General features: G+C 38.7%; 1 protein-coding gene across 10 annotated transcripts in view; it reads right to left on the bottom strand.

Moving 5' to 3' along the window:
• CDC42BPB (CDC42 binding protein kinase beta) overlaps window positions 1–15,079 on the bottom strand; it is a 91,626-nt gene that overhangs the window by 47,710 nt on the left and 28,837 nt on the right. For all 10 annotated transcript variants that reach the window (XR_008462255.1, XR_008462256.1, XM_054161816.1 and 7 more), the window contains exons 2-3: window positions 14,008–14,099; window positions 1,778–1,861 (exon numbers count right to left, since the gene is read on the bottom strand). Coding sequence is in view for 8 of the 10 variants with exons in the window: in XM_054161816.1 (XP_054017791.1) it covers window positions 1,778–1,861; window positions 14,008–14,099 (176 nt within the window). In the remaining 2 variants the exon portion in view is untranslated. The remainder of the gene's footprint in view (window positions 1–1,777; window positions 1,862–14,007; window positions 14,100–15,079) is intronic.

Raw genomic sequence — 15,079 nt, 5'->3', positions numbered from 1 at the left:
ATGTTTAATAAGTCATACAAACCAAACACAACCCAGTATAACAATGTGCTTCTCAGACCACTTATGTAGTTGTGATAATAAAACACCTGAAGTCTGCTTTTCAATGGAACTCCCCACTCAAGGGGCTATTGTATTCCTGTAAGCTTTATTTTTAAAAAACTAACAAGTTTTATTGCATTTGAGAAATTTTAATCCCCTGATGCTTTATGAACATCATTGATATGCAGGTTATACAGTCTTGCTTATCCAGAAAAGCCAAATCAAGTGAGCAAACCTAAGAAGAAAAGACAAAGGGCAGAGCAGACAGTTCCTTTATTGGCTTTTGCAGAGGGGAAAACCAGTGGGCAGAGAACTTGGTGTGACTGCTACTTGTCCTTAGTGTGTCTTGGGAAAATTCTTGCTCATTATACATCTTTCTTGGTGGATAATCCTCTTCTACCTCTTGCCTGCTTGAGAGGATAAGAGTTATTTGCATAAGTTGAAGATGATTTGTAAACAGCTGCCTTCTCAGGACATCTCTACATGTAAAAGTTATCATTTAATTCACTTAAAAAATGACCGAAGTAAACCAGCATAGCTGTATTTCCATTAGACTCTGGGAGCCTTCTATACAAGCACTTGGGTTTAAAACAATTCTGCACTGATCAGTCAATGAATCCAACTAAAATCTGTGTAGAAAGGGCATCGAATTTCTCACATCCAGGGGAAGGCTTACTGCAGAACTGCTGATGCAGCACAGCCAAGAGTGCGAACTCTCCTGACAGGTCAAAGAAATGCTGAGTGGCAGTGGCTGCTGCCACTTGTAAAGAAAAGCAAGGGCCAATGGATAGAGTGTGACTAAATCAGGCAAAGGTGGCAAAGAGGGGCTTGACTAGAGGAAGGAGATTTATTCACAGCAAAAGAGCTGGCACAAACTCACTAAAAGGAAGGGAAGGATACAGGCTAGAGGGAGGAGATTTCAGGAAGGGGACAGAAGAATGAACAGGGAAGGGCCAGCAGGATCAGTCCTAAGCAAGCAGCTAGCCTTTGCCCCTTAACAGAACTGCTGCAATTATTAATGCATTTAATGTTATTTTCCCCTTCAAATCTATTGTTCATTTACCTGCTGACTTATGTCATGTTACATTAGCCATAAGGTTTTCCTCTACTGTGCTGGAGTAGGTGTCCTAGAATACACCACTTCCCATGACACATTCTTAGTAGATTCTTTCTTAATCCGTGAAGTGCCCATTCACATTTATGTAATTTGTTGTGACAATGTACATCTTGTTTCACCAAAAATACTCTTCAGAAACAGATTTACCTTCTTAACGTGTTTTGTTTTACAATCCAATCTGTGATTCCAAAACATTTAGTTATAGTTTCACCAGTTATCCAAATCCTGTTACAGGCTGTAGGATGCAAAGCTCTTAAATATATACTTTCTCAGTGCAAGAGAAAAAAAGACCTTTTCATACTGTTCTTTTTATACAACTGTGAATGTCATAGTAGCACCAATGTCAGCTATCATGTAGTCTCTAACTTGCCTTTATTGTAAACAAAAATCTGGCCAGTAAATTCAGGGTAAGAACTAGGGCAATCTGTCTGGTAAATGAATACAGAGTAATGCTAAGAACGGCAGATACCTGGAAGGGACTGTCAGACTTGATTGGATTAAAACAGATCAAGAAAAAAAGAAAAAAGAATGAAGTAATAATTCCTAATCTGGAAGAGCTTCAATGTAATTTTCCCACTGCTGCTTAAAAAAACTTCTGTCTTAAGGAATCACACTACTTACCTCTGCTCTTTTAAGCATTTCCCATTTATTTAGAATTTTCATTGCATAAATGCGCTCTGTACACTTCATTTTAACAACTGCAACCTAAAAAACAAAAGATAACAGAAACAAGGTCAAAGAAATACAATATTTAAACAGCATAATATTCAGACCAAAGCATGGTCAGAGAAACACAATTTTCAAAAACCTTAATGTTCACAAATTAATAAGTTACTAAGGAATAATCAGTGACCAGCTCACACACTGAGAAACTAAAGCTTGCGTCTAGCTAATTCTATATTCCTCCTACATGCTTGATGCTCAGCACACCATGTGTGGTCAGGGGCTCATGATCAAATGCACCAGGGATGATACAGGAGGAGCATGAAGCTTTTCATACGAAGATGTGTAGTAAAGCTACATTGTTTGCCAAGAACAAGTGACGCTTGTAAGCCATGCCTTCAGCCAATGAGGCAACATTTTAAATGGCAGCCTGAGCAAACAAGAAAGGCTGCTGTCAGTAAAAATACACTACAGTTGACTAATTTGTTTTCATATTTCACGTTTCAGGAACTTGAAAGGTATTTGCAAATTAACATGCTTTTGTGTAGTGTATGCAGATACTTAAAAAGAAGCAAAACCAGTATTGATTTGCTTGTTCAACATTTTGCTTGAAGCATTTTACTATGCATCCTGTGTATTAGACTTGCTTAGACTGGTCTATTATGAACAGTAGCCCCTCACATAGCTGTACTGTGGGAGAAAAAACAGAATATAAAAACTTCAAAGCTTAGGAATGCAAAGACTTAATTTTGACCAAGAGTTGTATTCTCCGAGACCAAAATGAATTCTTGTAGTAAAGTCGTAATTCCCACAAAAATCTTCCAGTTGGTAAAAGAAAAGCAGGCATCATGAATAAGACTGCAACATTTTCAGACTATACATGGAGTGCTGGAATATTTCTGCTCCTCAGCTCACTTCTATTTCAGAAGTATAAAACCCACCACCTTTCACTGCTTCCAACAAGGCTTTGAATGGCAGTGGGAAAAGTAACAGGAATCACATCAGCTATTCTCTTCTTATCTCCTCAACTATCTATTCTCTTCAACTCTTATCCATAAGAAAATCAGGAGCTACTATTGCTGACTATAAACCAAGGTTGCAATAGTGCATCAAGTGGAGCAACACTACACAAAGTCAGAAGACCTGAAGTATGAAGGAAATAATTCCCTGCACCTTCCCAGTAAAGACGCTCCAGATGAGAGGCAGAGGGAAAACTGTCTCTGCCTCTGATACAAGAATGGAATATTCACATTTAGACAGACACCTCACACTGCAGATACATGCCTAAGCCTTCCACCCCTCAGTGTGTGAAGAACCCCTCCCCAGGTCACATAACGGATGAACACACCCAGCACACACCTGCACACAGATTCATGTAACAGAAATGCAGCTTAACAGAAGAACTGATAGGTACCCATCACCCTAAACATGGCTGGGAAAGACACAGCACTAAAAAGACGCTTCTCTAAGAGATGCAGAATACCCACAACTGCATTAGATCATAGTGCCTCGTGGCCTACAAACCTCCCACAGATACTGCACATGCTCTGGGGGAAGGCACACTTGAAAATGTTCAACACTGACCTTCAGTAATGGCCTAAACAGTTCAGTCTTCCTCCTAGCTTTATTGAAGCCCTGCAGTTAGAAGCCATTGTAATACCCTCTCTATATACACTTAATTGAATCATTACTGTAACATAGCTGAAGGCACACTGTAAGTCACCCTGCACATTAAAAGCTTTGCAAGATGCTGACATTACCCGTTATACATTTTAAACTCTGTTCCATACAGAATGATGACTCAGGAAATATCCCCATCTCCAATGAAGGGACAGACCAGAAATGAGTGAAATTACCTGCTACAGATGAATAAAAGCTCTGGGGCAGAAGCAATTTGCAAGCATAGCTCTGCAAGCCCTGAAGTAGCAGCATTCCAGTTTCATTACACAACACTAGAACTGTTCAGCCATTTAAGTACAAATATAGTGCACAAATCAGAACTCAGACATGCATCTACTGCACTTTATCTAAGGCCATCACTGTTTGAGAGCACTGCAGGATAGCAGAAGGTTGAAGCACGCTCAACTACTAAGGAATGATGCCAGCCCGGCATTGAGAAGGACATGCAAAACTGAGCTCTGCAAACATTAGGACAAAGCAGTACATGAGGGCAGGCCTAGAAAAAGAAAGAAGAAAAAGGAAGCCAAATTGAAAGGTCCTATCTAGCAAATCCTCAGTTGCTATCTGTATTAGTGCTATTTATTTCCAACTGAAAGGACTGCTTAAAAAAAGCCCAATTTAAACCTTCTGGAGGAAGATAATTGCCCTCTGTGGAAGAAAAAGTAAAACTAATAAAAGTAAAGTTGATTCATATTTTCACATTAAGTGGTTATCAAGTTATGGCACCAGTAAACACACTCCTGCTTTAATCGTAAGGGCAACAGTCAGACAGCTTCTTGTGCCCATAGAAAAATCTGTGCAACCATGTAGCAAAATAGGTAATTCACCAAGAATTTTATCTCTGAGAAGAAACCTGAGAAGACACCTAACAGAAGTAAAAGAATTTTGGCTTGACTAGACCAAACTCCTCAACCCATTCTAATAATCAGATCTTGGTATGGTTGGTTTATTTTTTTAAGAAAACAAACAGAAGTTTAAACCCCAAAACCTCACTGATGCCTGAATTGTAACAGAACAGCACAAACTAAGTAATGCCTTAATAAACTGACTACTATTATAAGCAAGAATATTGCTGCAATATCACAAAAACCACTACACTCTTTGCCCCTTAAAACACCTCAGCATTTCCCTGAGTTAGCTTTCTTTTACTTTCCTCAGCAGGTGGTAGTATTTCTAAGTATGCATTTCTCATGTAACACTTTGGCTGCTTCGGAGATGTTGTGGTATAGTTGTTTTTTATTACTTTCTTATTAATTCTTCTTTCTCTGGCATACCTCAAATTCAGTTCACCACAGTGACCACTCTTTGTGAGATCAAACAGAAACCTAAAGCAATTGTGCTAACCATGCAAGACAGCAGGTTTTAAATATGGTGGCTCCTATACTACATACCAATTGACCACATCTGCTACCCTAAGTAAAAATACTTGGTTGGTGTTCAGAGGTATTCCAAAGGACACAGATGTAAACACTGCTGTAAATGCTTTTTAAAAGCATTTTTAAAGCACTTTAAGAACAAAAAGCATTGCCTCTGTCTTCAAAGTTAAAAAAAATCTACTGACTGAATGAGTGCTTATATTATGCAGACTGTAAAAAGCCAAGATTCAATTTTTATGCTCACTCTTCATTTCCAAGGCTATTACATGTTACACTGTAACAGAAGAAACCCCAAACTGTTAAGGATAATGAAAGGATAAAAATGCATAAGTTAAGGCAGCTGCTTCTGAAGCAGCTTCTGAAATAGCTTCTGAAGAAAAAGATTTAATAACCTACCCCAGGCCTGCAAGAGATAACTATGATAGGCATACAAAATGATGAATGCCATGGAGAAGATGGACAGAGAACAATTATTTACTCTTTCTTCTCATAACATGGAAATTGAGAAGAATCAAAATGAAAAGGTAGCAAGATTAAGGATGTATTATTGTCACACAACAGTTTTGGAACTCAGTCACAGGCTGCTGTGGACACCTAAGGATTTACAAAGTATCTAAGTACATGGTTAGTACTTGAGTAATACACATAGGAGAAGTCTCTGACTTACTGACCTCATTTGAGTTACAGTTGTGGTTAGGGAGCCTTTGGAAGTTGGGAACCTGGGTAAAGGGATTGGATGTGGGTTAACTAAACCACACACACCTTTGACCCAGAACAACCACTTTTGATACCTGCGTCAAATTAAGAAAATTACAGGTTACCCAACTTGCATCTCGTTATTCTAGGATGTAATGGAGAATCAGGGTTTGAACAATAATTACATGAAAGTTATTTGGTAGCGATTTAGGTGATTCTGCTTTATCAAGTCTTAAAACACTGATAAGGAAAAATTTCAGATGCAGGGGTTTCCCCACTGCTGCAAACCCCCTTCCAGGCAAGTTTCATCCATCTAAGCTGTCACCAGGCGATTTGATTACTGTCACTGTGACCAGTCATGCTCAAGATTCATGACAACAGGGACACTGTAATAAAGACCAAGTACGCTTCCTCAAGGACCTCAGAAAGTCTAATGAATCCTGGTGCCTAACTTCAAGACATATATATGTCTAAAAAAAAAAAAAAAGGCAGCAGCATGAAAACTGTGCTAAATCATAAGAGTGAACCAGCTGTATACACACCACAACACCCTATCAGATTTCTATTACTTCTGCCATCCATTTTCTTCCCATCCTGTTTTGCCTCAAAGCTCAGTTTCACTTGTACTGCAAAAAAAAAAAAAAAAGACAAAACAAAAATCCCCCACCCAACCTAGCTAAAATAACTTTTTTTGGCCTTTGGGAAGAACTAGCATTTTGCTTCTTTAACTGTTTTATAGAATTGCTGCATTTCTATCTTCAAAACTCACTTGATACTGACAATAGGGCTGCAGTGTGCAAAGCCATTCTACACCAAGTTCTACCTTTCCTCACCTACAGAGTGGAGATCTGAGCCAAATCAGCCTTCACAAACAGGACAGAGCTTCCCACCACTGTACTCTGCCCTCTGAATGACATGATCAGCATTAGTAATTGGTATCAAGTTACAAATTTTCTTTTATGGAAGCAGTAAGCATGGTGTAAGACTGATTTCCAAGGAACAATTAAGATGTCTAACAAAATTTCTTGGAAACCACACTGGTATTAATTTCAAAGCAAAGACAAAACAAAGTCAACTAGGATACTGCTCATGTTCATGCCATGTTAAACGTTCAGGCGACACATCCTCAAAGACTGGACTTTCAGGAACAAGGTGAAACTCAAATGCAAAAGGTTTGCAGCTGAAAAAGGAGGAACACAGACACATAGGTGATAATCCTTGTACAACCACCTCAAAACAGCAGGTAGCTTAAAAAAAAGTAATCATGATTCTGGAATTCATAGGCAGATACACTCCACTAGGGATAGGTAAATATTACTGCCATGTATAAATACAAACTCAACGGAAAGTCCACAGACAGCCACACCTCAGAGAAATAAACTTTTATCTGGAATAGGTGTGAAAGACTATTGAGCTGATCAAGGAACTCGAGTCTTTCATATACCATGTGAATAGAAAAGGTTTTGCCACCTATAAATAAAATTGCAAGGAACAGTATCAGTAATAAGGATGATAAAAGCACTGCTTAGACTAATGGACAATAAAATGACATGGTTAAAACAGTGTAAAATTATCATGAATTCAACCTTCAGCAGCAACCTGGAATGGTTTTAGACGTTTGAGCAGAGATTTGAGACAAGCCTTTCAACCCACAGAGGAGACAAAATGTCATTTCAGATGTAAACTGATGTCTTACTACCAGAATCATAATTGAATATTACACTCATTTCCGTCAGTTAAAGCTTCTATTTGCCACTGTTAATTCTATTACTTCTGTCTCATGCAATTGATGCCTTGGACACTAGTTACTGGAAAAACACTGCAGGAACTGCTTTATCCTCCTGATATTCTCTTGGATATGAAAAATCTTTGATCATTAGTGAAGTTTTAATATTTCATCTTTTGAGGAAAAACTGGTCTGGACTGCTCTATCAGGTTTTTTATGTCTATTTTACATTTAAAATGAGCAACCAGAGTGTCTTTTGCTAGAGTTCATACACCATGGTGCACATTCCCAAAGCAAAAAAATAATACAAATTTTGAACATACAGTTCAGATCTCCATATAGTGCAATTAAGAAATCACTTACGAGTGTCAGCCAGAAAGGTTCTGCAAAAGAATAAAGGCCTTGAATAACACCTAAGCCCTTCCTCAGCAATCAGGGGGATTGCAGAGACAAATGGCTGGTCTCACAGGAGCACTACAATGAACTGCATCTCTCCAGCTCCTTGCAACCTGCCTGTCACCATAGTAACTTGGTGCTGCCATACAAACAGACAAGGAACCGGGGGGAGGACTAAGATAGCAACCAGCACTTTTGAAGCTTTTTCTAAACAAAGAAGGTTCTTTCGTCATCCATTTCCACAGCAGAAAACAGCTTGCTTTGATTTTTTTGGGGGGGTGCAAAGACCATACTGTAGAAAAACAAAGGCAATTAAATATTTCTTCTGCATTGTTTTCTGTGGATGCTTTGACTCTTTGCATAGCCAGATGAAAAGTGTTGCATGTTGTATGCAATACTTATGAATTCTGTTAATCTGGAGTGTAGGAAAGCACAGTCCCTACTGGGTACCTAACACCAGTCATTAAAGCTTCTGAAAGGCAGGACAGCCTTAGTTGCAGTATGTAGGCACCCTGGTGCCCCAGGGCAATTTCTGGAAATACATGACAATGTTAAACTCAGTACTCTTCGGCTGTGATTACATGATGGAAAAAGAACCAATGGCTTAGCTCCTCACTGCCAAGCACAACTGTTCACAGGGAGCTTAGATTTTGCATATTCACTTTTGAGTCTCACTGTACCCTTAGCCAGTCTATCTCTCATCAGGAACTGAACAGGGGGATCAGTCCTGTTTTCTCAGTAATTATTTATTTTCTTCTGGAAACAATTTTTACATTTGTTGGTTGCAGCTAAGACCTTGACTAAGCACTGTACTGTTTCTAAATTCTACACAGATCAAGTCTGCAAACAACAGCATTTATATGGAAACGTATTTCTAATGCATTCAGAGGAGTAATATTTAGGTGGGGCACATGAAGAGTTTTGGTTATTTTTGAGCTCAGCAAGACCAAGTAGTTCCACCCTTCCGCTGGAAGCACAGTAAGTGTTGCTCATTCAAGAAATCCTAGTTAACAAACAAGGGAAGGAAAACATTTTTTTCAGTCACCTGCTGTCAAATTTCCAGGAGGTGTCAGCCACGTTATACAATATGAGTTCTCAAACAAGGCACATCTTGACATGGTTCTTCATTCAACAACAGCTCTTCATCAAAATGTGTTAATCTACAGCAGTGTGCCTAAATGGTACTTTTCACAAAATGAGGAAAAGTGATTTTGAAGACTTAAAATTACATCACTAAGAGGTCAGATGAAGCTTACAAAGGAGCAAGTGTAAGTATTAAGAACCAGACAGTCCCCATGCACAGGATCCTCCTGCTATCCCTCTCATCATACTGTAGCACTGGTACACCCACCTCCTTTGGCATGCAGAAGCAAACAATAAGCATACAGAAGACTTTTCTTAAGCCTGCACTAACTTTATCAGGTAGGCACAATCCCATCAAGCACAGGCTCTCAGGACATTTTTTGTTTCAAAAGTGGTCCACAGTGTTTCTGGACAGAAGGAATAGTCAGGCACTTGCAAACTTCAAGCCACAGATTGGGTTTTTTTGTTTAGATGTTTTTTACGGGTCTAAAAGCTAGAGGAGAATTTTCCATTCTGTACTCAGTCATGGAATCATCAAATTACAGAATGGTTTGGGTTGAAAGAGACCTTAAGGATCATCTAGTTCCTGTCATGTCCCTGCCATGGGCAGGGACACCTCCTACTAGATCAGGGTGCTCAAGGCCCCATCCAACCTGGCTTTGAATACTTCCCACAGTTGGAGCCTCCACAACCTCTCTGGGCAGCCTGTTTCAATGCCTCACCACCCTCGTGGTGAAGAATTTCTTCCCAACGTCTAATCTAAATCTAGCTTCTTCCAGTTTTAATCATAATGTTTTGTCCTATCCTTTACATATCTTTACATCTTACCCCAAAGAATGATTCCTTTCGCTAGTTAGCGAAAACTTCACCCTATTGAACATACTCATTCTTGTATACAAAACCAGACTTCTACATTAATTTTCTTAATAGAAACCAGAAGTTTTATTAATAGAAACCAGAAAACCATTTTAGTTCTGCTTTGATTTCAGGGGGCTTTTAAATTATGATTAGCTTTATCTTTCATGAAGGTTGCCCCTCTGCATATGAACTATGCCTCTATGACCTACAAGAAAGAAGACTGAAAGTATCACTGTGGCACTCATGAAACTATTCCAGCCAGTTTGGTGTATACACCTAAGTGAATACCCTCTACAAGATGGGGAGGAGTCACCAGCAGTTTACCCTCCTTACAGCTAGCATTTTGAATTGCATACTATGCTGTCACACACTCAAAGAACATCTCAAACTTTTCTTCGTAACAATGAAACTTCAGAAAAAATTAAATTACTTTCCCAAGCCAGGAGTCAGGGGCTGTAAAGGATATTCAGACATTCAGTTTATCCTGCATGCAAAGTGGCTGGTTCACTTTATGAGGAAATAACTCTGTGTTTGGGCAGGTGGGTGGAGAAGAAAACTCTAGGTTTCTAGCTAGGCTATTTCTGTCATAGCACAATAGTAAGAACTTAAAGAAACATTTTTTTCTCTTGCTTTCTCAGATCTCCTGTGCTGTAACAACTTTCACTCTGGTGCTTTTGGATTACCAGTTTGTTTTTTTATTCTCATATTGCTGGAAAAATTGTAAAGAACCAGGCTGAGTTCTTCTGTCTTGAAAAGGAGAAAGAAAGATAAAAGAATTGACATGCCAATACAGATATGTACTGGTGATTATCTCAATCTGCCTTAAATTAGATACTGATTTCACAGTTGTGTTCACAGAGACAAGTTTACATGTGGTCTCAATCCTCTCTCTGGTCAAAGAGCATGTTTCTTTGGCTTACACTGACCACTGATCCTGACTAATAACTAATATAATGACTTCATTTTGTTTGAGCTATCTTTCTTCAAAGCTACTGATTTATGCAAAAAAGTTCTCTGGTAAGACTAAAGCCTCTGGCATTCTCAAAAAAGTCCAAAGTAACTAAACTGAGAAGACTGGAATGCAGTTTTCTTTTTGAAGTCTGGCTTGTTTAGCTGTTCAGCATCTAAGCTACTGTAAGTCTTTTCTGACTAGAATTATTTCTGATCAATTTCTTTATGCTTTATAACAAGCATTTTAGACTTATTTTTGGAATTTATCTCTAGCAGACAGTTGTGTTTGTGGTGTTGTGGTTTTTTGTTTTGTTTTGCTTTTTAAACAAGAGTATGAATACACTATAGGAAAATTACAGCTCCCTCATTTGGTTTTCTGAAGTGTTGCTTTATACAAGTCAGATGCCATAAGTGCCTCTCATGAAGCTAGATTTTATTTTCTTATGGAATGTCAACCTTTACAGAATTACTATTTTATAATGCCTGTAATATTTGGCATTTATAGCAGTGTAGCATACACAAGGGTCAAGAGATTCATTCATAAGCAAAATGTACAAAATATTCTCTGGCAAATGGGACTAAAGTATAGTGAACCTTGAATCGATTATTCCTGCATAATTTAAACTGATTAAAGTTTCAAGCTGCTACAACCATAAACTAGAACTTTTAATTTAAAAAGCTGAACAAGACAATGTGGTAACTACACCACTGACCTTCTGAGCATTCACAGGCCTAACAGAAGCATTAAATTAAGGCACTTTCTCATTTTACTTCTGTGAAATTTCCTTTCCACTGAGAGGGACGGGAGAGGATGTACTAATTGCTTTAGTTAAGTCCCATGCTTTTCAAAATGAAAGGATACGAAAGACATTGGTTTAGGCACACCAAACACTATTAATACAAGTTTCCACCCAGAATTTGTATCTTTTATACGCCTTTAGACTCTTGATCTGAATCTAAGAAACATCAATTTAAATCCCCTAACAAATATAAAATTAAGACTTTTCAAGTTCATGTAAACACTTCATCTGCTGTTGTACTGAGATTTCCAGTTGGTCAATTCCTTAAGTGGAGAAGAGCATCTTCTTTGAAAAAGAGCAGAGCAAGTACTATGGAAAACAGCCCTTCCCTGAAGTTATACTATGTGTGGGCATTCCCAACATTGAGTACATTTGTAAGTCACTATAAAGGGTTCCCCTGACCTGAAACCATTTTTGACAGCTACAGCATTCGCAAGCATAGCTTTGAATAGATCTAGAAACCACTTCTAGTCCCTCCAAAAGACACACCACCAAAACATCAGTCTAAAATTCTTTAGATATCAGTGATCACAGCCACTATAGCAAGTAATTTGGCACACCAAGACCAGAACAAGAGATTAATGTAGCCTGTGCTGAGCTTTCCTATCTACATTGTGAGCAGTTCAGGAGTTTTGCTTCATACTCTATCTAGCCTGGTCTCCAAAACCAAACATGCTTTGAAGCTGTTAGGAGAGTCAAATACAGTGATTCTCATTTAATGGTTGGGGCCAGAAACACATTTGGCACACACCTGGAACAGAGGTTCTGGCTTAGTTTTCTCCAGAAAGAAATCCAGATCATGCATCACAGAATCATTCTGCACTAAGTGGAGGCATTCTCTTCAAAATTACACTACTGATTTCAATCTAAATCTTAACAGAGAGGTAGACAGTTACACACTACTGTTTTAAGTCTCTAGGCCTTTTATCTACTCATAAACCTCTCTGCTCACACCTCTTTGGGGAACTTAATTTGAAGCTTTCAGTCCTTCCTTTTTCCCCATTTCTGCTTTTTTCCTGCTGAACTCTTCACAGTAACTTTTCTCTCTAAAAGCCATGTTCAAATAATACATGCCAGATAAAAACAAACACTCAAGCAAAACAATCAACTGATTTTCATGCAGTATTTGTACTACCCTAAGAAAACACTTCCTATTCTATAACAAATGTTGCAACTCATTAACTTCAACATCCAGTATAAATTGTACTTCTGTCTCACAGGTCAAGATGTGACTACTGATCTGGGCATTTTACTTAAAATGCTCAAGTTTCTGTAGCAGTTATGCTCATGGTGCTTCCACATGAACTATGTTACCTCACCACATCATTAGATGATGGTACAAAGAGATGTTCTTTCTGCCTCAGGTGTCCGCTTCCCTCAAAAGCAGTCTCTGCAGTAGCTTAAAGTACATGGATATGAAATTATTAAGTACATATGCACATAGAAACCTCACTGCTTTCTGAACCTAGGTTCAGAAACCTAGGTTCAGAAACCTGCCATTTTTCTAGCTTAGTTTCTGGTCTGACTGTGGTACCTCTGTCCCATAATCAAATCCTATACAAAAATACTTAGCATATTCAGGGCACACGGGACACAAAGGAAAACACTGTACAACACACAGTCCTGCTTTCCATGGAGACAACGGAGATGAAGATAAGGAAGCCTAGCCATAGCCACGAGCAGAAGTTGCAACCAACTGCTAATGGGCTGAAGTGAACCACTAATGGCTGTCACCACATTTCACTTAAAAGCAGCTTCCTAAAAGAAATTTACGTTGGGGTGGGGATTTTTTGTTTGTTTGGTCTTTTTTTACTTCTAGAAATTCTCCAGTTAATAAACTCTTTTGCTGACAGCTACAGCTTTAGTTATGCTCATTTAATGCTGAAAGGGTTGTCTTTGAGGTTCTCCCAAAGTCTCAGATATCCTGTGTGTACTGGAGGGGACATGCTCATGAATGCTTTTGCCAATGGCAAGCCCTATCAGACTTCTGTGACTGATGAGACACATCAAGCATATTAAGTAGTAAAGCTTCAGTCCAGGGTCCTGGGACTGGCGAGTCCTCAAAACATAAGGAGTTCCTATCATCCCAGCATGATTCAACTTGCTGCCCAAAAAACAGACCCAGCAGGCTTTGATCTTCAAAGATGACAGGGAACGGCCTTTGAGGCCGCCAAATGCATCTTTCTGCATTACCAGATTGCTACAGAGGCAGGCAGATGGGTGAGGCAGCCTCCACGTTCCTACCATAGAAGCAGCTCAGTTCTGTGTTAAATTATTGCAGCGCAGGAAAGTACATATGGCAAGTGGGAGATGAGATCCCCAGTTCAGCTGTGCAGCTGCTAAGTGGGACCACCCTGTTCATACACACACTTGAAAAGACACTTGTTTTGATACACTGAAACCAGAATGACTCAGTCATAAAATTAATAGAACTGGACTCTAAATACCCTGCTCAAAGGACCTCTCATGAGTACACCTAGCTACATCTCACATTTGAAAGCGTTTTAACACATCTGTATGAATCTTTTGTCTTAAGGACAAGTACAGGTCGACTGCAGCAAGAAGTCGGATGCGCAGATGATGAAAGTTACATTACAACAACTGAGAGTAAAAATCTCTTACCTCACCAAATGCACCTCTTCCAATCACTTTTATAATTTCAAAGTCATCTCGATGGAGTTGCATTTCCTTTACCAATTTTGTAAATGGTCTTGCTGTTTGAGAAAAAAAGAAAAAGTCAATTATGTAGAGAAATATGGTAATCCATAAAATAGAGATCAAAAGTACTTGTGGCATACCCAGTGCAACAGCAGTTTTTCTACTGTTATTAAAAGGGAAAAATATTCCACTATTTAAATAACACTCAGGCTTTTAAAATAGTCAATTCTACGACTGGTTCTGTTTTGCTGCAGAAAGTAAAGAGTTAAGTAGTCTTTCAGAATGGTTTTTCCTCTTCCTTTCTTTAGGGTTTTGCAAATCAGTGGAGGACCACATGAAAGAGCTGTTTCATTACTGGTAAACCCTGGAGAAAAATCAGTACTATAATACAGTCACTAGGAAAATTCTCTTCTTAAGCAGAGTTCAGCTTTACTTATTATTTCAGCCAGCACCAGCTAAAGCTTTAACAACCCACTCTCAAGAGATAGCTCTCAGTAGCAATGAGGCCATTTTCTACAAAATTTGTGGCTAATTTAAGATTTTTGCTTTGAACTATCTTTTCTATTAAGCAACATTCACTAGGTCTCAAATAGTACAAGTATCAAATGGCTGCAGCCTAGATGATGTCTAGCAACTAGCCCACACTAACTTTGTTCTGATGAACCCTCAGAATATTTCCCAAAATACCTGCCGACAAACTCCACCATATCTGCAAATCCCATCAGTTTTATTCTCTCCAGTTCCCATTCAGAATATCTTATTTATTTCAATCATATCACAGGACAGGGATAACTGTTTGGTTACAACACTTGTTATAAGACCACCAACTCAATAAGGAAAATCAGTGGTGCAAGCTGAACTGCACAAGTATTGTGTTTACAATGCAGCAGCTGACACTTCTAACTAAGCACAAAAAGCGACTGCTCCTCCTCACCTCATCACAAACATTATTAGACTACAAAGACCAATGTTTTCTAACACATTTGTTTTTCCCATTTGCAACTCAATAAAATATCACAGAACTACTACTTGTAAT

Source organism: Dryobates pubescens, chromosome 5 (assembly GCF_014839835.1).
Source record: "Dryobates pubescens isolate bDryPub1 chromosome 5, bDryPub1.pri, whole genome shotgun sequence".
NCBI lineage: Eukaryota > Metazoa > Chordata > Aves > Piciformes > Picidae > Dryobates > Dryobates pubescens.
Note: the sequence above shows the minus strand (reverse complement) of the source record. Positions and strands in the feature narration are given on the sequence as shown.